At 46.0% G+C, this 25,702-nt stretch overlaps 1 protein-coding gene and 1 long non-coding RNA gene across 4 annotated transcripts in view; one reads left to right on the top strand and one right to left on the bottom strand.

Moving 5' to 3' along the window:
- Positions 1-24,898, bottom strand: part of KREMEN1 (kringle containing transmembrane protein 1) — a 59,066-nt gene extending 34,168 nt beyond the window's left edge. The window contains exons 1-3 of one of the 3 annotated variants that reach the window (XM_020907177.2): positions 24,644-24,898; positions 6,583-6,745; positions 2,736-2,827 (exon numbers count right to left, since the gene is read on the bottom strand). In XM_020907177.2, the coding sequence (XP_020762836.2) occupies positions 2,736-2,827; positions 6,583-6,745; positions 24,644-24,740 (352 nt within the window). In that variant the 5' untranslated portion in view covers positions 24,741-24,898. Of the gene's footprint in view, positions 1-2,735; positions 2,828-6,582; positions 6,746-17,849; positions 17,930-24,643 lie in introns of those variants that run through there. The other 2 variants (XM_020907175.2, XM_070475515.1) reach the window with 2 other exon arrangements.
- LOC110146354 (uncharacterized) lies at positions 18,688-19,957 on the top strand. Its single transcript, XR_002316513.2, has 3 exons — positions 18,688-18,787; positions 19,405-19,627; positions 19,724-19,957. It is a non-coding gene; the product is annotated as an uncharacterized lncRNA (long non-coding RNA).
- Positions 24,899-25,702: the final 804 nt, after the last annotated feature.

The following is a 25,702-nucleotide window of genomic DNA, read 5'->3' as shown; positions in this document are numbered from 1 at the left end:
TTTGTAGGTAAAAGAGAACAAAGCAAAAGCCATGCAGGGTATTATAGTGCCTGTCCCTCAAAAGCAATGAAATAAACAGGAATAGGACTGGTGAGGCTGACTATTTAACAAGAGACAGACACGCAAAGGCTGGACATTAAGCCAAATGATTTCCTGTTCAGTAGTCAACAGGACTTAGATTCAGGAGGCAGGACAAACAGTGATGGTAAACTTGATGTTGGGATTTCCTTTTAAAAATCTGTATTTCTACTCTCTGTGATAAGAATGGGGTTTCTGAGAAACATATTGGCAGAAGCAGTTTGAAGAGCAAATCCAATTTCCTGGGGGTTGTTCTCCTTTTAACAGTAAGTTCTGATCCCCGCTCCATAGGTCAAGAGCGTAGTTCAGATCTCTCTTTGCTCCCTTTTGAATCAGACTTGGTCTCTGCCTGCCTACTCGTTTTAGCTCTTTGCGTAACAGAGATTCCGGTCTCCACACAATGGCCCACCATTCAACCACACTCGGCTTTGTCCCTAAACATTCATTCCCCCTGGCTCCTGCTGGGTCTGTTATATTCAGATATGAACTTTCCAGGAATCTGATCATGTCACAGGCCTTTTCCTGTATGACAAGTTCAATGCTGATCATGAATAGCGGGCTTCACACAGAGGGTTGGTATTATTCATGAAAATTATGACTCCACATCCAGAAATAGGGCAAAACTAGCCTAAAATAGGCAGGCTGGATCTCAGTTGAGTCCATCAGGCAATTACCAAGGTCTCCTGCTGCAAACAGCTTAGGAGGTTTTCTCAACTCTGTTAATCTGACACATGAAAAGCACAATGTCCTCGCAGACTCAGGTCTGAAGCCTGGCTCAGTGGGGACCCTGGCGCCCACAGGGTGAACAGAAGGGTTTTCCAAAGGACCAAAGCCACATACTGCTCCCTCCTCCCACCACCCTAAACCAAGGGCTCCCAGTTCTCATTCCCAACCTCTGTGTGTCTTCCCACCTTGACCATTTCAAGGCCAGCTTTAGAAGCTCTGAGAGGGTTATGAAAGTGCCTTTAAGAAAAATTATATTTAGTCTTTCTTTTTTGGAACAGTGAGACACATCTAACAAATATTACAAATTAGAGGGGACCTAGGTGGTTTCGTACTGTTTTGCTGGAATTCTCTACTCTGGAACTCAGTCTCAGTGACCACGTGAGTCTGCTCCCATTGGCCCAAATTATATTTTATAAATGAGAGTTGAGGATTATCTTTCCAAATAAAAGCACTCGGACTGAAACCCCCTCTTTGCCGTTTCTGAGAGAATGACATAGGCTGGTACTAAAAGACCATCATTGTGTAGAACAAATGGACCGAGGAAAATCTGCTTTCCTCTCCCCCTGCCCCTTCCTTCTTCACATAACTAGAGCCAAAAGAGATGTTTTTCATTTTAAAAATTTGATTAAGCCTCCTGGGCAAAAGCCCATTCTTCTGGTCTTTACAGTTTTCTTAATGTGGGGGAGCTGAATCAAGGTATACCAGGCTGGAAGGACAGGGACGTGAGGGCCTAGCTGCTGGGCAGTAGTGAGACGTGCGGCAGTTTAGCTCACGAAAAGTGAGCACTGGTCCCCGTGAGGCAGCAGAATTCAGACTGCTGAGGTGGGCATGGGGAGAGAGTCTTGGGTCTCACTTGGACCTCCATATCCCTTCCTGACCTAAGGAGTGGGAAAGAAGGCAGGGCAAAGGGTAGATTTAAATCATGAGGGAAAAAAATCCAGGTAGGATGATTATGAAAGAGCGGTCCTTTCCTTCAGCTCTAAGAACTGAGAAACTCTATTCCTCTGGCATATTTAACAAGATATTATAAACACCGATTAGTAAATGCCTTATGGTTACCATGTTTAGTTATGATTTTTCTATGTTAAATCTTCCCACAAAATTTTCAACCTTATTTTGAAGTATCTTTCTAAGATCCCCTGACATATCACATATGCCCTGAGGGTCAAGATACCTTTCTGCCTTTACATATTATAAACACTGAACAGGGAATGAAGGAATGAACAGATTAGAAGACAGATCTTGTACTAAAAGGCTGAAGAAAGTGGGTTTTCCAGTAGTAGAGAGTGACAAATTATGAGCTATCATAATATAACAATAGAACATCTTTATGCTAATGTGAGGAAAGGAGCTATCACATTGGTTTTGAAGGTATCTAATTAGACATTTACTGAACACCAGCTTTCAGGAGACACAGCACATCAAATCTAAACAGTAAGTAGGGTCACAACTTAGTTTTACTGTCAATAAAAGACTCTTCGTTCATTCTTAAAAAAAAAAAAAATTGGCCACACCCCATGGGATCTTTGTTTCCCAATTAGGGATTGAACTCAGGCCCCAGCAGTGAGAGTGCTGAGTCCTAACCACTGGACTGCCAGGGAATTCCCTCATTTTTGAAAATTAATTCCCCAAAGTGCAAGGTACTGTTTCTTTTTCTGGACTGCTACCAAGCTGGTGCCATCTCTACCCATGAAAGAATCAGTGTGAGGAAAGCCAGTGGAAGGTGAAGTTCTAGGCTTATCCATGGAGGGAGGGGGTCCTGAGAGAACCTGAGGGTCTCCTTCCCAAAAAGCCTCCATGAGAGAAGCGAACATCTTCAGCCCAGGGGCCTTCTCCTCCCACCTGCCTGCACTGCCCCCCGCCCCCGCCCAGGCACTGGCCTCCACTCCGAAAGCTCAGTGCTCGGGGCCCAGGGGGTGTCACGGCCTTACTCTGGCAGGTGGGGATCTCGCAGTACTTCCAGTAGACGCCGTCCTCGTGCTCCGCCACATAGCACCAGGGGCTCACGTCACCGTCTGGGTTTCTGGGGAGGGAAAAGGACACACCCGGTAACACTCCCTTTGTTTTAAGTCAACTGGCTCATTGCTTTTCAGTTTTACCAACCCCTACCCCCCACCAAAACCAAACCAAACAGACAAAAAAATCTTCAGCTTCTGTGTTGTTTCTAATAATTTATGTGCATCTTAATGCTACCTCTCATGAAGAAGAAAACAGTGGTGATACTACAAGAACAATGCAATGCACTGCCACAGAAACTTTGGAGCTTGAGGGTGGGGGTGGGGAGTAAGCAAAGGTGAAGGGTGTTTACAGGAATCCACTGCAGTGTGACCGGGACAGCTGACCACGGAACAGATGATGCCAAACAGCCCTGGCACCTTAACTGTGAACACGGGGATCCCATGACTGGGAGAGCACAGGTGCACACAGAACTATGGATAAGCGCACAAACAGAGCAAACGGTCAGGATGGAGACTTGGCGGTTCAGAGTCAAAGGTCCTGAAGATACGCAAGACCCCCTTTACTGCACAATTTCTCTTTCAACGCTGTGTTCTAGGGAAATCTTTACTTACAAATCTCCACAGCATTTTCACAATGCAAAAAAGTTAGAAACAACAATTAAAATTTGGTTAAATAAATATGTCCATACAAGGGAAAGCCAGACAGCTGGTAAGAATGTGGTATAGAGAAACATTTATTAATATGGAAAGATATTCACAACTTCTTGTTAGGTAGTTTTTTTTTTTAAAGGCAGTTCTAAAACTCGATGTATGACAACAATCCCATTTTTGAAAAGCCATATTAAAGGACAGATACACACCAGATCCTTGAAAGTATTTATCTCTAGATGATGGGACTATAGATATTAATAATTCTAATGTTTTTCTTTTCTGATTCTCTTTATTTTCTCATGTCTTCTAGAGTGAACACTGTGATTTTTAAACAATAAAATAAAATTCACATGCTCCAGACTCCACTGACAAGTTTTCAGCAGGATCAGGCCAGTCAACTCATATGTGATAGAAATGGGTCCTATTTCCACATCAAATTACTAACTTCTCAGAAACTTCTAAAAAAACTACACCAAAGAGTCTCAGTCAGAACATAGAGTCCTGTTATCCTGGTACCAACTTCTGACATGGCAGTAATAATCACAAAAGACTTATTTCACATTTCTAAACAAGTGGCTTGGAATAAACGCCTTTAAGGTCTTTCCAGCTCTGAGATGCCACAACAATATGGGCAGTGCAGCTGAAACACAGCAGAAGATGGCAGGGGTTACTGGACGTACAGAAAAGCCTTGCCTCTCTCCATTGCTTTTCAAGCTCCCTTTATTTGGACTCAGAAGGCTGGAAACCTGACACTCCGGTTAGGCCGGAAATGGGCATAAAGACCCTGCGGCCTAAGCTTTTGGAGCAGCCCCTATCAGGCCTGGGAGGGATCAGCCTATTGTGTGGCCCAGAAGATAAGCCACCCTGAAGCACAAAGGGTCCTTTTATTTTTTGTGCCCAAAGGCAGGTGCCAGCACCAACCCGGCTGTCCCGGCCTCTCTGTCCTCCCACCCCCAACCAAGATACACAGAGCCCAGAGAAGCCCATTCCCATCACTCGCCATCTCTCAGACGTCGCGACTGGGATGGCATTGGAAACCTCACGTAAGACAAACATGGTGTCAGGTGTCAGCTGAGAAATCAAAGTTGGAGAACTTGTACAAAGCCCTTCTTTAGAAAGTATTTCACTGTCATTTTCCTCCCTCTATTCAGGGTTTGGCTTTGATGTAGGATTTGGTAAAGGCTTTCGAAAACAACTGTTTGTTATCAAAGTCAAAACCATTCTGAAAAGCATCAGAATAGGTTAAGAAAGAACAAGTAAATTCATCTTTGACTCCGCTTCGGTGCTGAAACAGGGGCTCTCTGATGTGATGATAATCGACAATTTCAGTGTCCCTTTTTTGAAGGATAAACTGTGAGGTCAGGTCTGGTCTCCTTTCATCAAATCAAAGGAGAGGCCTGCAGCCAGCCAAGGCTCAGGAGGAAGGTGGTGCTCTTGGTGCTTAGTGTTTTCTTAATGGATATTTACTGGTGCATGTGTGGGAGCCTAGTGGTGGAACTGGGTGCTAATCTATAAGAAAAAAAATTTTTTTTCATGTAAATTAAACCTCATGGGAAATTTAAAATCAGATTTAAAAACAGGAGCATGTCTGAGAAGACTTGCTTGATAGAAGGCAACAGAAAAATAGAATAAACCAACAGCCTAATACCAAGAGATAGTTTAGAACAAGAAGATAAAACAAAAAACAAACACTGGTTTCTCTTCCTAAGTACTCTTCTTAACCCAAGCCAACTATTCCCAATAGAAAAACTAGGGGAAGGAAATAAGCCAGAAGTGGAGTGGGGTTCATTTCTTTTAAATATGAAAGAAAAAAATTAACGATCATGTACACCTTTGAAAATAAAATGTAAAAGGATTATTTAATGAGCATGTGTAACATTAATGCTAAAATGCAAGAGACAGCAAAATGTGAAGTAGTATATAAACAGTTACCTCTGGGAAGAAGGCCTTGTTGGAGAGGATTGAGGAGGGAAAAGGTAAAATGGGGATTTTAAATCTAAACTCTCTCTCTCTATATATATATATCTATGGTGTTTGAGAAATTTTTTTTAATAAACTTTTAATACTTCTATAACAAACAAAAAATAAAATGTAACATATAAAAAACAGCAATCAAATAGCAAACTAAAAAACAGTGCACTAACAGCTATGAGGGAATGGCCAGTGGTGTCCATTAGAACCGAGGTAAAGCAAAGAGATGAAGACAATACGAACTACAGGCCTGGAGACTTCAAGATAAGCCCAAGGGTCCTAGATGTGGGCAAAGGTACCTGGGGAGGACAGCAGGTAAACACTGGGGCCTGTGCAGTGTAGGTATAAGTATGCTGTCTCAGCTCGGTCAACAGTGCCATGGTTGAGAGCCCAACATTCTGCTAGAACTGGGGGCAGAGTTTGTGGTTCAAAGAGCAGCTCACTGATCATTTTTCCCTGCCACAGTGGCTCAAGAGGCTGCCTCTGTACCTTTCCTAATAATAATTAAATTCAGCACATGGCTGAACCTTGAGTCATGTAACCAGGACCCTGGGTATAAATACCTACAACGTAGCTATAACCAAAGGTGCTCTGGTCCCTACTGACCAGCAATTCTCCACCTGATTTAGATCACTGACAACTTTGAGAATGTGATAAAAGCCATGGATCATCTCCCCCAACAACCACAAGTACACACTTGAGGCACCATGGAGCTCAGCCCTGTGAGGCTCAGACAGCAGGTGAAGGAGCAAAGGAACACCCGAGTATACTGAAAGGAAAGCAGCAGCGCAGATCTGCTGGCTACAGCTGCTCCCAGAGCAAGGTGGTCCTGGGCTGGCAGGAGGTGGGGCAACCCAGGGCATCTTCCTTTGCTCAGAAGCAGAGGGGGGTTCGGGCCACAGACAGTGCTCCGCTTGCCCGTGACACCCATGGCAGCTTAAGCAGCTGAGTCTTCTGCTGGCAGCGCCAACAAAGGAAACCCTCCCCGAGAGACATGGAAGTGATCAGACAGGAAAGCAGAGCTCTGAAAACCAGCGTCAGAGAGCCCCAAGTTGAAAAGAGATTTTGTGTTTGTGTGTGTGTTTGGGAGAAACATTTCTAAAATAGTAACAAGAAAGGCCTTCTGAGTTGGCCAAAGGGAAGACAAAGATTTGCCTAGTTGTGAGCAAGGCGGGAAGAGACCGGAGGAGGGTCTTACCTGCAGTAGTTATGCTCGCCCACGCCCCCCTCCCCGTTGGGGTACTTCAGAGTGTTGTAAGGATGCTGGAAAGTCTCGTTCCAGAACAGACATGGCTTCCCACCTTGCAGTGCTGTCCAGTTCTGCGTTCCCCTGTAATCTGCACCATTGGCTGTGAAACATTCTGGGAGAAAGAAAAGACAGAGCAAACTAAATTTCTGGCAACATCTATAGCTTCCTCCCTCTGTGCTTGATGTCTTGTTTTGTTTGGATGGAGCTGGAAATGGGTAGCGTCTTGCTGGAGCCGAGACACAGTGGGTTGAACATGGGTAGGGCTGGGTACCCTCCAAAGGCCAGGCCCCTCTCGGTGCTGCTTGTCTGCAGACACAAGGACATTTCCCCCGAAACTATACAGATCCCAGCTAGGATATAAACAGGGAGCTGAAATGTACTGAAGCCCATGAAGTGAACCAGGAAAACCCCCAAGCCTGGGAGCCGTCTGTGAGGAACTCGGGGTGCTCAGAGGGGGTCACTGCGCTGCCAGCGTCTCTGCGTGGTAACTGGAACCAGGGCACCAGCTCTAACTGAGCTCTCCTCTATGGTCTGAAAGGCTGCACTGACACTTGGATTTAATAAGACCATTGGATACAGCAACGCTTTGGAATCCCAATCACACGGGTCTGGGAATGACTCACATTCCCTGGTAATGAAGAACAGTCCTCCCCACGCTGCTTGAGATGGAGGTGCCACAAAACAGATAGTCAACAGAGGGGAGCGGGCGCTGAGCTGGCATTTTGTTTCACCTCCTTCTGAAATTCCTTCCTACAGGACACGTTCAACATGGTCTGAGGTCCCTTTAATAAGAAGACAAAATCCTTGCAGGTGCAAAAATTGTGCTTCTCAAATCTGCCTTTCAGACTTCGTGGGGGGAGGAGGGTGGGGGTGGATGGGAACCTCGGCTGAGAGGATTTCCCCCCACATATTGCATGCATTACATTCGCAGAGGTTCACGAGAAAGGCACGGTACAAGAGCGATTTCCGAAAATTAGCTTAGTTGAAACTGACAGATAGAAGCACTTCAAACACTCCTTTAAGACGTATCCCTAGGAACCTGACAATCTGGGGGTGGTACGCTAACATTCTTGGCTCTGTTCCTTTCCCTCCTTGCATGTGCTGACCCACAACTTCCGGCATGAAGGACTCACACCTCCGGCTCCCAGTGTGGGGGCGTGCTCCTCCTCCAGCCTCAGCATGTGTGTAACAGGGCGTCTATACTCTGAAACGTATCTGAAAGCTACCCGCAGACCATCTCTCTACCCGCTTCCTCTCCTGATCTGGGCCCTGTGTTTTGTCCAGAATGGCATGGTTTTATGGACAGCCAAAATAACTGGGAACCCCAGGCTGCACAGGACACCCTCGCACTTCACCTACACGTTGTGAGAAGGGTGACTTGTCAAGTTCTGAGTCAACCGAACCCTCTACCAAGAGTGCGCGAATTAAAAAAGTTCAAAGGTAACGGAAGGAGGCAGCTCAGCATAGCAGAAAATCCACTGGTCCCAGACCTGATGCCAAACAGCTGTGCAACCTTGGACAAATCACCACCATCCACATCACCACTGATGTTTACATGACGTTTACATGACGTGCCAGGCTCTGCTCTCAGTGCTTTACATCAGCTCCTCACCAGCCCAGCCTGGAGGCCTTAACACTCCCATTTTACAGATGAGGCGACTGAGGCACGCGATCACACTCTATGCTGCCTCTGACAGAACCCCTTGGAATCATCCTAGCTTTCCCACGCTCTCCCTCACCCTGTTTCCTCTTATAGGCGAGTCCTGTTGACTTCTGTCACATGAGTTCCCTGAAACTACCCTTTCCTCTCCATCTCGGGCACTGCCACCTTTGTTCCGTTCGCCATGGGAGGACAATATGGTCCGATTCAGGTCCCACGGCATCCACTGCTGTGCTCCCAACAACCCATTTCCCACACAGGGCTCAAAACTCCCAGAGAGACGTGAGCACTGGGAACAAAACCCAGAGCCTTCATCCCTGTCTGCGAAGCCCGTGAGACGTGGCCCCAGGCCCTCTCCTCACCAGCCAAGCTATCCCCTCATCATGTGCTGCGCTCCAGCCACATTCTTCTGCTTTTAATTCTATAAACACACCACACTATTTCCTGCCCGAAAAGTCCTTCCCCTAATACTTCCCATCACAGACTAAACATTATCTCCTCGGAAAACCCTTCCCCACCATCTCCACTCCTGTTTTTCTGCCCTTCATGTGTTTCCTTCGTAGCACTTATCATCACTAGGAATATATATGATCTGCTGGAGAGAGAGAGAGAGTGTGTGTGTGTGTGTGCACACGCGCGTGCGGGCTCAACACACCAGAGCCCTACCCAGTCTCAGGGTTAGAGCAGGACCTGGGAACCTATATTCCTACAAATCTGCCCTGGTGATGATTCTAAGATCATGCCAATCTCTGCCAGTTACTAGAATCTTAATTTCTATGTGTTAATACATATGTTCCCCTATCAAAAGTGACTGAGGAGGGGCTTGGGAGCCAGAAATGCGGGCCGACCAACAGAAAGCCTTAGCAGTACACAGCAATCTGCAGGGCAGTGGGTCAGTGTTCCCTGATGACTAAACCTGAAGAAGAACGTGGTGGCCATCCACACAAGGGCCAGCCCTCTGGAACGGGATGAGGTGGCATCTCAGAGATGGGATGGGAATGAGCAAGCCTGTTGGCTTTAGTCTGCTTCTCCCAGGCCCAGTCTTGTTCTTAATTACACTAGGGAAACTGAGGCAGTATTACCAGATTTGACAATTATTTTTTGAGCAGACTTGCCAGGTGCATGTCAATTGTGGGGAGGGTGGGGACAAGAAAAACAAGCATGAACATTCTGGATTACAATTATGTGTGCATCTTGACTTCACCAGAATACCAGGGTGGGTACTAGGTAATGGGGACCCTGCCCACCTTGTTCCCTACCGCTGGGAAACTGACCTGAGCCTTGGCTAGACAAGAAAGGAGAGGCTTAAACCAGTAATAAATAAATTTTCACATGGCTGGTTGTAATATTTACGCATTCAGTGAAAGAGAACGAGCAAAGGCAATTAATCTAATGTCCAGGATACTATTCATTAATCTATTCAACAAGTATTTATTCAACACTTACTATGTGTCTGGCACTGTTCACAGCACTGGGACCGTGTGGTGAACACTCTGCATTCACATGCTAACAGGGCTTCACGCTCCTAACACACCAATCAAAGTCAACGCTAGCCAGTGCTGTGTGCAACAAGAGAAAATGGAGTAAGGGGATGGAGGTGGAACGGTGGGGGTTCTCTTTTAGGAAGGACCTGAAAAGGCGATGTTTGTGCAAAGATGTGGACAAGAAGAGGACGCAAACAGTAAATGACACAAGGGCTTTCTGGGTAGAGGGCACGGCAGGCACAAGCCCGGAAAACTGCATCGACTCTTTGGGAGAGTGCGAGGCCACTCCTCTGACCCAGCCAGAGTAGGGCGAGTGTGCGGGAAAGGATGGGTGGGACATGAAGAGGAGGAGGGGCCAGGCAAGACCAGGACACAGTAAGGTCTTGAAGGTCATATAAGTTAGATTTTGGCTTCTGTTCTAAGAGTGAGGAGTCATTGGAGGGCTTTGAGCAAAGAAGTGACGTGATCAGATTTATCCTTTAGCAGAACTGCAGCTGCGAGGCGGAGGAAGAGCTGTGGAGAATGTGCCAAGCACGTGGCAACGGGACCCTTGGTGGCTGCTGCAGATGATGGGCTGGAAAGAAGGGTGGCCTGGGCCACGCTGGCAGCTGAAGGGTGGGAAGAAGTGGCTGGACTCTGGATGTATTTTGAAGGTAGAACCAAAGTATTTGCTGGGGGGCGGGGGTTTGATGAATACAGGGTCCCAGAGAAAGAGCAGTTGGCGACAACACTGAGGAGGTAGGCCTGGGCACCTGGGTGAATGGCACTGCCATGTACTACGATGGGGCAGAGCCAAGAGGCACAGTATCTTGTGGGTGGAATCAACACTTTGGTTTTGGACAGGAAAACTGGATGGAGATAAGAGGGTAAGGAGATGGCTAGATGAGCCCAGGGTTGAGGAAAGAAGCCAAGGCCAGATCCAGAAGTGTGGAGGTAACGGTGCCTATGTGGAGAGAGAGGACATCTAGGCCGCACCCTGGGGCCCTGCTGCATTTCAGGCCTGGAAGAAGGGCCCGGCCGTGACAGCTGACAGTGCGCAGTCTGGGAGGTGGGATCTTTAAGGGAGAAGGGGTTTTGAGAAGGAAGAGATCATAAGCTGTGAAAAGCACTGCTTTTTATTTCCTGCCTGTCCTCTCTAGCTGGAGCCCACTCCATTTATCTTTGTTGGACCTTTCCTCTCTATTAGAGAACCCCAAGTCTTTTGTTTTGGGGGACTGAAGGAAAACAGCCCTTAAGTTAGACACAAGCCTGAAGCACTCGGGATTAATTCAGCCTTTCTAAGCTGGCGATGCCTTACCTTTTTCTCCATCACCAAAATCCTTCCAAGCATGGCTTGTGGCATTGGCACTTATTTTTTAAAAACTGGAGATGCACTTGTGGTCAGAGGGTGCTGATGGGCGCGGGCCTGCCCTGCTCCAGCTCTGACCTGGCGGCTGCACCACCTTCACAGCACATCCCTTCCACATCTCAAGTTTATCTCTGAAATGAGGGCGGTCAGCGAGATCGGGAGTCCTAATCCTTTTACATACACAAAGACCTCTTGGAGAGCAGGCTGAAAGACAGGGATCTGATTCCCCAGACAACCATCACATACACAACAGTTTACAGTTTCAGAAGTGCTCATGAAGCCCCTGAAGCCCTGCTATGCAGCCCCGACTGCCTGTACAAGTGATATACCTACAGAACAGACACACATGCACATGTAAACTCACAGGACTGAGTGGTTAATCTCCAGGGTTATGAAACAGTTTAAATCAAATCCTTTTCTCACTACTTTCTAGCGAGAAAAACTTCTGGCATGGAAAGAGCACGTTACCGGCTGGAGTCGGAGCTCAGCTCCGTGGTGTGCAAGCTGCAGGCAGGCAGCTGAGCTCTGAGCCTGTTCCCTCACTGGTGCAAAGGGGGATTCGATTATTAATAGCTCGGGACACCTGGAAGAATCAGAGAAGCTGCAAGTAAAGTGCCTAGCACACAGTAGGTGCCCCATAAATTATCATTATGCAAATAAACAGTGTCTTATTATTTAACTAAACAGTGCAAAAAAATCAAACATTACTAGAACTTTGAAAGTACTGTAACAATCACGACCGTGTAGTTTACTCTACCCCATAAAAATACATAACTATAAAAGGCAATATGCCATGGATGGACAGGCACACCATTCTGCTATTTACAATTCTGTTGACAGTTTCCAGGCTACCACTCGGATAGAAAAAAATATGTAATGTTTGAAGAAGATGGGATATATGTACACGTACAGCTGATTCACTTTGCTGAAGAGCAGAAACTTCTCAACACGGTAAAGCAACTATACTCCAATAAAAATTAAACAAAAACTGATAAATAAAAGGAAAAAATACATATGGTTTGAACCCTATGTTGAATCCCAGCATTCAGTGGATAAAAGGTAAAGTGAAAAAGGTATATGCTTTTCTTAAAATTCCAACTGTGTAAAGTAATTAGCCTCCAACTAATAAAAATTTAAAAAAAAAAAAAAATAAAAAAATAAAAAAAAAAAAAAAAAAAAAAAAAAAAAATTCCAACTGTGTGATGAAACATGTCTTTGTTTATATATGCTACTGAAATCACATAATTCAACATTTGTACTTATTATAAGTGAGGAAAATGCCAAGTTAAGAGTCTCAGACAATTTAACCCTTGACAGGTTGTACATACACTGAATTTTTAAAGTTCATGTTTAAAACTGTAATGAGGTATTCTGTCAAAATAATTAAAACTTGACATATATGAGATAGTGGTGGGAAAGCAAAAGACATTCTACTCCTGAATAACATTTAATAAAGTTGAAGAATAAGTTCTCAATGAAGCTCCAAGTCATTCCTAACGACACTGTTTCCCTGAACCATTCCTAACCACACTATTGAGAAACAGAAATTTTTTTCTCATACTGAGTCTTGAATTTTCCTAGTTTTCTGGTAGCTAATTACTAGTTAGATCTCTGTTTATGTGATGTGTGTGAGAGTCACTGTTTTAATCCATCAAAGTCAAGTTTCTGTTTCACATAGAACCATTCAGCATCTCTATCAATCCTATGTTGGAAGAATCTGGCTGGTTTTAGCCTAGTTTGAAATCAACACAAATCAACAAGCATTAAATTGAATTATAGCATCTTAAAATAAGGCAGAAAATATTTTTCAGCAGGAATATCTTCTGTCCTTTTAAAAGATATCTATTAAGTTTGGCAGGCAGGTAGATTATAGAAATATAAGGCTGAGGTGGAAAAAGCTCCTTTTAATACTTAGATGGTGACACAAGCGTGTCATCAGATGTTTGCACAACACACCTGTGTGTTTTCAATACAGACTGGTGTCTGGTGGAAACTTCTGTGTAGGTCCTCAATGCCTTCGGTCCCTGACAAAAGCATCTTTTGTCCTCAGACACTCAAAGGCACTCAGGAATGCTTATTTCAGTAACATGGAACCTGGTGGTCAAGAGGTGTGTGGCCCTAGGAAGGCAGTGGTTCTCAGCTTTTCTCACCCCAATGGGGCTGAGCCTGTGAGAAGAAACTCTACATCTTTAATGCCGATGGCTCCCTGAGGGCAGGGATTCCCATGATTACAAGGAGGTAAGTGATCTAGATCTTGATCTAGATCTAGATCCCCAGAGAGAGGGTAGTCTGTGGGGAAGGAGGAGGCCTTCTATATACATGGTGCATACAGAATCACTGGCAGAAAGAGGAAATGACACTAGGTAAGTAGCTGACACTGCAAGGTTTAAAGAAATCACCTGGATTTGGGCCTCCACTTCTTCACTTGTGAAATGAGGGGACTGGAGCCAATGTCCCTTCACTCTAAACTCTAATCTCAGGATTCTAACAAAAAAGGACAGAGATGCAAAAGTCTGAGGTAATGTGACAGGAAAGGCTTAATGATTAAGACTCTCTTCCAAGCTTACAATGCTCTAATTCTGTTTCTCTAATGGAAGGGACAGTTCTTCAGGAAAAAAAAACAAAACAAAACTCACCTCCCATGTGGGCCCTGCCTCTGTAGAGGCTCTTAAGCACTCTTTTTTGCTTAGAAGAAGCTACATCTTCAAAATATATATGTCCAAGAAAAAAAGGGGAAACTTCTAGGTGAATAGAGACTTAGGTTAATAGAGTCAGATGACCTAAAAGCATCTTGTTTAGATCCTTGTTTGAATTCTAAAAAACACCCATGAGACAATCAGGAATATTTAAATACTGATTAATGGACTGGATATTTGATTATTGTTAAATTTTTTAGCTGTGACAATGGTAGTGGTACTATGTTTTTGAAAAGGGTTCCTATCCTTTACAGATACATAAATATTTACAGATGAGATGATATCATATTTGAGATTTGTTACAAAATAATCCAGTTGTAGGAATCAAAGGGACACAAATGAAATAACACTGGCCTTGGTTGATAATCATGAAAGCTGGGAGACAGATACCTAACGACTTCCTTACACTCTCCTATTTTTGTATATGTTCTAAATTTTCCATATTAAAAATTTTTGAAAGGACATCTTGAAAATACTAACATGTTCTTTTACAATTAATCTACCTTAGTTTCTTTTTCAAGAACTATGATCAAACTCAATCAACCATAAATTCACTCATCTAAAATCAAGACAGACGTTCACCTACCATGTTCTTAGACTATGTATTCACAGTTCAAATGACCACAGGAAAAAGTAGTTCTGTACTTTTGCCCAAAGTAGAATTGCCACAAAATAATCACTGTAAATATTTAAATTATCAGTAGCTTTTCTATTAAAATATCTTTCAGATCTTCCTTTTCATTCATAGAACAGTGTGCTTAAAAACAGCATCCTGTACCTCTCAAAGTTATTTTAACTAAAGAATGCATGCTTTTGGAAGAGGACCTGAGGTCTTTTATTTAAATCTCCAGCTTACTCATCTGTATTAACAGATGTGCTCAGTTGGTCAGTCTTTGCAACCCTGTGGACTCTAGCCCACCAGGCTCCTCTGTCCATGAAAATTTCCAGGCAAGAATACTGGAGCAGGTTGCCATTTCCCATGCCAGGGAATCTTCCTAACCCATTAACAGATAAAATACTTGATTTAAAGACTGATCTAATAAACACTGAACCTATACTAAGCAATGGAGCAGAGGTTTAAATTCAGAAGACCCATGAAAAAACTTCAGAGAGGGGTCCTCATTACTTGTTATATAAAAATTTGAAAAACAGATAACTATCAAAGCAGAGCAGGCCCTGAATGCGGGGCTGCTTGGGTTCCAGTCCCCAGTCCGGGTCTCATCTGGAATATGCTCTACTCTTACCCAGGGAGGACCCACTGGACAGCATGCATGGCTGTCATAGTGAAACACGTGTTTTTGCTAGGAAGAGTCACCATGAACATGCAGTAGTGCTTGAGGAACTGACAGTCATTCTGTAGGGTATTATAAACAAGCACGCTCATCAAACTGAAGACCAGGAGATAGCTTTTAAGAAAGAATGAGGGACTTCCCTGGTGGTCCAGTGGTTAAGAATCTGCCTTGCAATGCAGGGAATTGGGATTTGTCGGGGAAATAAGATCCCATATGCCTCGGGGCAATGTAACCCACGTGCCACAACTAAAACCTGATGCAGCCAAAAAAAAAAAAGAAAGAATGGCCATTCACCTATCAACATATACAGAAAGATTAGGCCAAGCCTCAGTGAAAGCTAGAACTTGCTCAGAAGTCACTAGCTCAGCAGAACTCTAAGGAAAACATTTCATTAATTAACCATGGACTTTTCTGCCAATGCCAGCAGGACATGTTCTATCACAGCGTGGTGATGGCACCTCTCTCAGTGTAATGCCTGAGAATCAGTGGGTCTACTTAAACATTTACTTATAAATATCCTCTTCAATCTTGAAATAAAATTTCACACTAGAGGTTCAGGTAAGGAAACGGGAAGCATAGTAAGATGTCTTCAAGTTCAAAGTCCACTTCTCTGATAGACAATAACTTAGTGCATCATAAGTCAACTCTAAAGGATCAGAGCATAAGACAAATGCTGGAGAACTATTTGAAAGCTCAGGGTCCAGAGGAGACAGCACTATACTCCTATGGAAACCACAGGCTCTAAAACAAGTCCCACAGTGCCTGCTGTCCCAGCTCTTCTAAGAATTGATCATCTTGAACTGTAATTGCTCCAGAAGCACCTGGCCCTGCTTCCACTAGCACGTAAGTTTCCTGAGTGGTTCACTCATCTCTGTAGTCTCAGCAACTACAGACCACACAGAACATGCCTGGCAAACGTCTGTTGAGTGAGGGAAGCAGGTGTATGGAGGGCTAGGGGGGAACCCAAGACGGACATATTCAGAGAGCCCAGGTTTCCTTACCAATTTGGGCCTCCACCCTGGCTGTCAGGGCCATACAGTAAATGACCCGGGAGAAATTCCAGGGAAGTTTATGTAAATCAAAGTATTTGAAAATCAAATGCTTGCTATTTAAACCAGGGGAATCTGCTATTTAAATAGAATCCACAGTAGAATTGTTTGTAACAGGGAATGAGCAGTCCTCTTTGCAATGAATACACCTGTTTCTATTCTGAGTCTGCTTGCAACAGGAGACACCTGGCTCAAATCTACACCTCGCCTAACCATCACTTGAGCAACACATTCACACTGTCTGAAGTTCTCGATCAGACTAAAAAGGAGATAAAATAAACTGATATGATCCAGCTTTCTGGACAAGTTTCATGAGTATTGCCTGTGTCCGACTTTTAATTTCAGACAGTGAGAAAGTTCCCCAATAATGGAATCCTGGAGGGCAGCCAATGCTCCATGGAAGCCAGGCTCTGGGCTATTCAGCTTCCCTTGGTTGATATGGGGTGGGCAAATAATACAGCAGGCCGTGAATGAGAAGCGAGCTGACTGGCAGGTAGACAGTGTATTCTAGGGGAGTGCGTGTTCAGTTGTGTCCGACTCTTTGCGACCCCATGGACTGTAGCCCACCAGGCTCAGTATTCCAGGCAAGAACACTGGAGTGGTTTGCCATTTCCTACTCCAGGGGATCTTTCTGACCCAGGATCGAACCTGCATCTCTTTGAGTCTCCTGCACTGGCAGGCAGAATCTTTTACCACCTGGGAAGCCCCAGTGTACTTTTAGAGCACATCTTTAAATTAAAACCCAAAGCAACAAAGTTATCATTTTCTATGATTTGGCACAGGGACAAGTCCTAGTCAGAGATGTGGGGCATACAGTAGATATTTGATAACATTTGTTAGTCAGTTCCAAGATAAAGATATGACTCAAGAGACAAGTTTCAGAAATCCTGGCCATGGAGACAGCTTGAGGCAGAAGGAAAGTCTCAGTGCAGCGCTGACTACAAACAAGAACAGGCATCATTGTCACCTTTAGTCACTCAGAACGAGGACAGATGGTGGCCAACAGACTGATTTGCTGGTCAAAGGTTTAAAGTTTCAGGCAATGTTTCATGGATCAAGAATTTGGTTGCCAGATTTAGCAAATGGAAGTACAGAATGCCCAGTTAAATTGGAATTTCAGATAAACAACGAACGATTTTTTAGGATAAGTATTCCCAAATATTGCATGAGACAAACACACAAAAAATTACTGTTTATCTGAAATTCAAACTTAATTGAGTGTCCTGTATTTAATCTGGCACTCTTACTCTAGAGAAAGTGGAAACATACGGTGACCCACAGACCTCCTTACTCCACTGAGATTTCTGAAGCCCTGTTCACAGAAATGCTTAAGGAGTTTAGATATGAAGAATCTATCTTCTTAAGAGTGAAAAAAGATGTTGATCAGAGTCGCCTACCCTGAGGCCACAGAGAAGAGAAGGGCAAAAGAATAATATGATTAGGACAGGGTCTCTCAATCTCAGCAGGACTGACATTTCGGGTTGGATAATCCTGAAAAGGGGCGCTGTCCTGTGCATTTCAGGATTGTCAGCAGCATCCCTGGCCTCTACCTGCCAGATGCCCGTGCACCCCTTCCCACCACAAAAATGTGTCCAGATATTGTCAAATGTCCCTTGGGGGCACAAATCTCCTCTAGTTGAAACCAATGAATTAGAAGAAATGATCAAATAAACAGAGAGTGTCATACCCATTAACCAGTGGTCACACAACAAAAGATTCTTCTCAAGAGAGAAATTTTCAGCTCCACCCGGGGACCCCCTCAGGCCCGTAAGAAGGATGAGAGGACTAGTTATTTCAGCTAAGACAATCAGAAACCCTTCATTGGCCAGAAGCACTGAAGGAGAATCTTTGGTGAGCCAAGCCGATGAAGTTCTGCATGGCAGTACACACATCACAAAGCAGGGAGACGCACCCAGCCTTTGAAGACGTTCCTTTTAAGTTAACCTCCCTTCCAACTAAACTTTTTCCAAATCTCTTCCTGCCATTTGGAAGTTGAGTGATTCTCAGCTGAAAAGGCCTGTATATACGAGGTGCAGATGGCAGCAGTTATGGCCCTCACCAGATGCTGCAGTCTCTAATTTGATTGAAAGGATATAATTAGACAACAGAAACACTTTAATGAAAGAGCAAAACATGGAGGGAGGGAAGGATTGAAGGCCCTTAACTGATGCCAAAACACCCACCAGTAATAGAGGCTTTGAGTCTGGGGAAAAGGAAGGGGAAAGCCCCTTAAAAGGACAGTCCCCATCCTGTTTATTTCCCCATAGACATAGGAATAGGGATTTTATTATTGTAGATTTCCACTGTATTTTATGTGGGAACAATCTGATTAAAACCAGAAGAAGTCTTCGGAAGAACATCAAAGAAAAACAAATATGGCTTCTGTGGTCATTATTAAAAATATTTTTACCAGTCCAATAATTTTCTTTGAAGATGAATTTTTATAGATTGAACAGCAGCAAGTAATTTACATACTGTGATGACACTGGTTAACAATCCCTACTGTTCTAGAATAGAACTACTTGGCCGCCATGTTTTCATCCAACATCAGGACACCAAAGAACATGGACAGCCACTTAACATTTCTGTTTGGAAGATACCAAGAAACTGGGGAGAGTTAGTCCTGTAAGTCAACACTACAACTGTTCTGAATCATCTTTAAAAGTTGCCTCTGCTGTTTTTATTATTTCCTAGCTTTCAAACTTTGAGTGTGAGTACACTGCTCTGGTTCTAACCAAGAATCTAACCAAACTGAAAGAAGTCCAGCCCTCAAAGTCTGAAGTTGCTAATGTGGTGTGACACTCTGGTTTGGAAGCCTCCTCAGCCCACTAGAAGTGGGACCCCGCCCTCATGGAAAATTGAACAATAAAAGTTTAATGCTCTGGCTACTTGCCAGGGATTAAATCAGTGGTGAGAGAAACTAGAAGCTGGGCCCAGCAAAGAGGCAGCTCTGAGAGGGTACTGTTATAAGTAGGAGGGAGACGCAGCCTTGTATAGGAGGTGGCCTGAAATCTTTTGTCTATAAAGTTCTTCCTAGTCCCCAACCTCATTCCTCTTCAAACTGGTGCAAGTCCAGGCGAGGGAGGTGTTTACCTAGAAAGTGGTTTAAAGGCAGGTGGGGAGTGGGAAGATGTCCTTAGAGAAGGAAAAGGCAGGTTTCTGTGGAGTGGCCATTTTTGAGGAGGGACACCCCTCTGACATTTCTACAAGGGCTTTGCTTTCTCTGTTCAATCTGAATCCAGGATAAGGTCCCAGAGATGAGGTCTGGGGAAGAAGCACTGCTATCTTGAGAGGAAGACACCGAAGACAACAGAGAAAGGGGGAAAAATACAGAGTGACCTTGGGCTCCTCCCCTAGACTCACGCTTCTGGGTTCCAGCTGGATTCTCAAGATAAAAATAACATGGGAGAATGTCAGTCAGTTCTCACCCATTCACCAGGAGTCAGCCAGAAATGAACCTGCCAGGTGACTACAGGGGGCTTGAGGAGACCTCACCTCAAAACCTGCACAGGTAGTTTGCTAAGGAACACATTCACTTTCTCCTCTGTTGTCCTTATTCAGGAGGCAAAAACCCAGACAAAAGCTGCAGATCCAAACTTCCGGCCTCTCCCAAGTGTTTTGCATTAACTGTTCCACAGTACAAATACAATCAACTTGGTATGTTTGTTTCATTTTGTTTTTTTCAAAAATGTTTTAAAATAATCAGCCATGCTAAACACATTGTTGTTTTTCTAAAGGTCACTTTATAAAAATGACGATAGAACCATGGAAATAAAACTCAACTGTTTAGGAAAATGATAGAAGTTTGTTTTCTCTTTTATTTTTTTTTCTGGCTTTTTTTTTCTTTTTAAATATCTCAGGGCTTGTGCCACCTGCTGCCTAGGCTTTCCTCTGAGAAACAGATCTCTCAACAGTTTGATCCAAGCAACATCTGCATAGCTGAACAAACCCTGGGCTGGTTCTGAGGCAAGCTCTATTTTCTTTATGTGCTGCACGCTGAACCACACTGAATTTCTTTTTAACGCTTTTTTTTTAAGTCTTAGTAAAGATCCAAATGTATGTGCATGAAATTTCCCTCCCGGACACATTCTTTTTAACAGTGGTAATATATACATAACATAAAATTTACCTTTTCAACCATTTCTCAAAAGTCTTTTAAAGTCAGCTACCACTAAAAGGTTCATTCATTCACCAAAATCATTTGCCTCCTTGTCACCTTTCCAGACCAGTGAACACTGGGGGAAAAAATCAATACATATGGACCTAGAGCAGGACTTGGTAAAGTACAGCCCGTAAGCCAACTCTGGCCCACTGCCTGTTTTTGTATGTCCTATGGGCTAAAAAAATGCTTTTTAAACTTTTAAATGGTTGAAAAGACTAAAACTTGTGACACATAAAAATTACACGAAATTCGAATGTGGGTGTCCATGTGAGTTTTACTGGAAGACAGCCACTCTCATTCATTCACATTTGGTCTATGGGCTCTTTTGCCCTACAAAGCCAGAGTTGAGTAATTGCAGCAGACAGTACATGGCCCACAAAACCCCTATTATTTACTGTCTAGTCCTTTATAAAAAATGTTTGCCGACACCTGATCTAGAGCCTCACATGGCATTACAGGCTTGAAAAGTCTACACTAAAGACGATATATTGCCCATCACACCAAATTCCTAATCTGTACACTGTGAAGCAATATATTTTACCTTCATCACTGATTGCCTTTGATCCAAATAGCCTAAATCATAAGTAAGCACATCAAGAATATCTCTATTAAATGTACCAACTTGCTGTTTCTTAGCAGTGAGCTTAAACTGAACTTCTTTTTGCTCTAAGATTTATAAAAGGTCTCATTACAATATCTCAAACACTTAGATAGCTTTGCTGAGGAGCGAGAAGTTTTCACAAAAAGATGAGAGTTCTTTGATGCCAGGTCAGTTTTGACCATTTCCCTGTCTCTTAAAATATTAAAAGCATAAAAGAAACTGGTATGCACGTTGGTCCCCTTTACTCCTCTCAGCCCTTATGTTCGTTCATGCTAAATCCTTTCAATCATGTCCGATTCTTTGCCATCCCATGGGCTGGCTGTAGCCCGCCAAGCTCCTCTTTCCATGGGATTCTCCAGGCAAGAATACGGCAGTGGGGTGCCATTTCCTCCTCCAGGGGATCTTCCTGACCCAGGGATTGAACTCATGTCTCTGGCTTTGGGAGGCAGGTTTTTTGCAGGTAATCCTATTAACATTAATGGAGTCCCCACAAGGGACAGAGCTCTGTACAGTATGAAGCTCTTACTGTTAACTGAACTCACAGGTTTTACAGCAAGACACACCACTGTCCAATGGGACAAAATCTAGATGAGGAGCTAGAGGAGAATGAGTACCAACTACAAAACGATGTTCACGGCAAATGTTACCAGAGTTGAGACGCTCTGTGGACGCACACCCAGCAGGCCCTAAATGTGGTGAAACACTAATGGTGAAGGTGAAACACTGAAGGTATTTGCCTTCAGCGGAAAACTCAGAGCTAAAGTCCACCCAGCTTTCTCTTCTACCTCTTGGCTGTCCCCTGCAGGTCAGTAAATTCCAGATGGGAGTCCACGTCGGACAGTCCATGGCCCTGGCTGCCTTTCTCTTTGAAGAGGGAGTCTAAATTCCACCACTAACCTCTACATCTCTCCTTATCAGTTGTGAAGGAAGGGAGAGGATCTCAAAGGATAAAGAGAAGGGAGATCATTAGGGGTTGGCTATACACTGTAATTAGCAGTATCACTGATAGGGAATGAGCTAACTCTTTTCATAGAGTCAGCATTCAAATATGCAAACCACCAGTAATTTAAATATTACAAAATTATGCAGAATGTAAGTACTGAAATAATTTTTTCCATCCACAAAATTTTAGAGAAAATTACAGTATCAAAAATATGAAATGGCAAGCCTGACATATCTTCAGAGTAAAACATGTTTTTTATTGGAAAGGATTTTTAAAAACTAGTGGGTAGGCTCTAGACAGGATGTGATGGTGAAGACCATGTGGTATCTCCCCAAAACTGCTCTGGAACTAAAGAGGAAAAGTCACAAAGGCACTGATGTATTATATCAAGATGGTAGGGAGAAAAGCTGATGAGGATCACTGAATTGGGAACATGGGCCTTATCAGAAATAATTTCATAATGGTTATTTATTTGTCCCTACCCCAGACTCTTCCCAGGTGGCTCAGTGTAAAGAATCCACCTGTCAATGCAGGAGACACAGGAGATGTGAGTTTGATCCCTGGGTCAGAAAGATCCCCTGGAGGAGGAAATGGCAACCCACTCCAGTATTCTTGTCTGGAAAATCCCATGGACAGAGAAGCCTGGTGGGCTATAGTCCATAGGGTTGCAGGACTTAAGGACTAAGCGAGCATGCAGGCATGCACAAACCCCAGACCCTCCAATAAAAGCACGCCGAGGTTTGAAGTTCACATGACATAAGGGCTGCTGCACTTGACCCTTTCTACTGAAACAAAGGTGCCTGAGGAGGGTGCCACCTTCCAACAAGCATAAGCACACAGTAGGCTCCCTGAACACTTTTCAGAGCTATTACTTTGCCCTGTCCAGGAGAGGAACCAGTTTGTTTCCACCGGTACCTCTCTCCATAGAGGACATTAAATCCTGACCACACAGATGGCAAAGTGGAGCTAAGGGGTTACTAGGTTACAGTTATGTTGACATATCCTGGCTCTCAGAAAGTTCCTCCGTCATTCCTCACAGACGATAAACAGTAGAAGTGATCAAACTTTTGCAGAAGTTTTTGAAGATGTCCCCTTAAGAGGCCACTGATAACTCAGAAACCCCCTTCCTGAGCCTAAGGTTTACAGCATTTGGAGAGCCCCCTTCTACTTCTCCAAAGCCAAGCTTTGCCTTTTACGGGGTTTAATCAGATTGGAAGCTCAGAGCATTCCCAGGGCAAAGGAGGTGTCCAGCACCTGGTGAACTGTGAAGCACTATAAAAAGAATTCTTAAATGTGTTCAGTGACTGCCTGCTGTATGTGGGCGTGTTACCTGCAGTATATTCTTTAATCTTCACAACACCCAGCAAGGGAATTACCATATACTCCTTTACAGATGAGGCAACTGAGGCTCAGAGAGCCGAAGGCACAGCCCAAAGTCAGGCAGTAAGTGACAAAATTAAACTTGATCTTTATCAGGAAACCAAGCTGGCAAGTAAACAAAGCAAGCCAGAGTTTTCTTTCAGCAGCAAAATCCTGTCTCTCCAACATCACAGTCTGCGACTTTGGGTGGAGAACCCAGAGGCTTGAGTTTTCCCAGTCGGCAAATCTGTAATGCACTTTTCCCACCCCTTTCCCTCATGTCCAATTCCCCACACCTGAACAACCTGCTGAGAAAGGTAAATGGGCCAGACAACGCCCTCTTGCCTGCTCTTCAACTTGGGAGAGTTCTGCTGCAAGGAAGGGTGTGAGGGCAAGCTAAGCAAGTTCCAGCTTCCATCCTGGTCTAAGGCCCCATGTGGGGAAAACCTGGCCTTGACCTTGGCTTGGGGAGAGGGTGACCCTGTTTAAAGTGTGGAGATACCCAGGGGAAATGGGGGCTCTGCGTTGCACTCGCACGACAAGCACCCTAAACTCTGTAGGGGAGACGTCTGCCATCACCCCCCTTCCTTTCTTCCTCTCCCCAACGCTGGACCTGCACCTGAGTCCCCGGGAAGTTCAAAGCGGGCCCCGGGGAGGGGGGTGGATAGGGGACGTTCAGGCAAGGCCGAGCCGGTCGTCTCGGGACCCAGATCCGTCTCTACTAGTAGGACAGGCAGGTCAACTCGACTCCTCACGAGGCGCAGATTACAGAGCTGGGCTAGCGGGGCGCAGACCCGGGCAGAGGGGCCGGACGCCCGCTCTCGTCGCCTCTCGGCACCCGGTCGGGAGCCGGGAGGCGCGGGGCGCGCGGACGTGGGAGGGAAAGGGACCGGGGGGCGTCGCTGTGGGGCTTGCTGAGGGCGTCCTGGCCTGGGGTGTCTCTGAGGGGCTTCGGGTGGGGGTGGGGCAGCGTCCCCAAGCGGGGCGAGTCGCCCCAAAGGACCTGAACTGGGCTGGGGGTGCGAGGTCCTGAGAGAGGAGACCTCCCGGCTCGGGGCGGGGGGGTGGGGGGGGGCGTCGCTGAGAAGCCTGAGGAAAGGGTCTGAACTACTGGAGGCAGAGAGGGCGCCGGCCGGGGGCGTCGCGGAGGGGCCTGAGGGTTTCTCGGGTCCTGAGAGGAGATCTCCCGGCCCGGGGGGGCGTCGCTGAGGAGCCTGAGCAAAGGGTCTGAAGTACTGGAGGCAGAGAGGGCGCCGGCCGGGGGCGTCGCGGAGGGGCCTGAGGAGAAGGGCCGCCTCGTCCGAGGGGCGTCGCTGAGGGGCTGGAAAAGGAGCCCCACCAAGCTGGGGCGAGGGAGTTGGGCCCCTGGGCGGGCTCCGCGAGGGACAAGCGGCGGCGGGGGGCTCGCTCACTCACCGGGTCCCGGGCCAAGGCCGGGGCTGGGCGCGGGCCGGGCGGCCAGCGTGAGCGCGACGGCGGAGAGCAGGGCGAGGCGGGCGGCGGGCGGCGCCATGGGCCGTCAGTGCGGGGCCCCGGGGCGCGGCCCGGGGGAGAGGGGGCAGCGCACGGAGCCGGGGGCGGCCATGGGAGCGGGACGCTGGGCTTGAGCGTGGCCCCGCCCCGGCCGCCCGGCCGCCCCGCCCCGGCCCGCCCTCCCCCAGCGCCGCCACCGCCCCGGCCGCCCGGGGCCCGCCCGGCTCAGCCGAGGCCCGAGGGGCGGAGCCGACGGCGCCCGCCCGCGCCTGCCACTCACACGCCAGGACCCGCCCACAACACCCCCCGCTGCACCTGGCCCCGCCCACCGGCGGAGCACTCACTTGGAAGATTCGAGGGGCGGGACTTACAGGTAAGGGGCGGGGCCTGGGGCACCGCCTCCGAGTCCCCGAGTGGAGGTTTGACCCGGCTGGACCGGGCCGGGCGCCCAGTGACCCCTGCTCCACCCTCGTTCGGGTCGTGACCCACACGCGGGCTCAACCGCAACCGTAAAAATCAAAACAGCACTTTGCAAACCGCTTTTCTCTGCTTGGCTCGTCGCAGCGGTTTTAAAAAGGGTGCTCTGGAGTCAGCCTGACCGGATTCATATCCCACTTGATCACCTGTAAGCTCTTGAGAGTGAAAGTCGCTCAGTCGCGTCCGACTCTTTGCAACCCCATGGACTGTATAGTCCATGGAATTCTCCAGGCCAGAATACGGGAAGTGGGTAGCCGTTCCCTTCTCCAGGGGATCTTCCTAACGCAGCGGATCGAACCCAGATCTCCCGCATTGCAGGCGGATTCTTTCCCAGCTGAGCCACCCGGGAAAGGAAAAATAGCTCTCTTACTTCAACTTCTTCATCGGTTAAACGGGGGCGTTGATAACAATTACTCCCAAAGCGGTGGTACTAACGAGAAAATGCGTGGAAACATTTACACACACACAGTAGGAGCTTAGAAACTGTTGAGTTCCTTTCACCATGCCGATTCTTGCAGGCACAAA

This window comes from Odocoileus virginianus, chromosome 12 (assembly GCF_023699985.2).
Source record: "Odocoileus virginianus isolate 20LAN1187 ecotype Illinois chromosome 12, Ovbor_1.2, whole genome shotgun sequence".
NCBI classification, from domain to species: Eukaryota; Metazoa; Chordata; class Mammalia; order Artiodactyla; family Cervidae; genus Odocoileus; species Odocoileus virginianus.
This window is presented reverse-complemented; position numbering and strand designations above follow the sequence as displayed.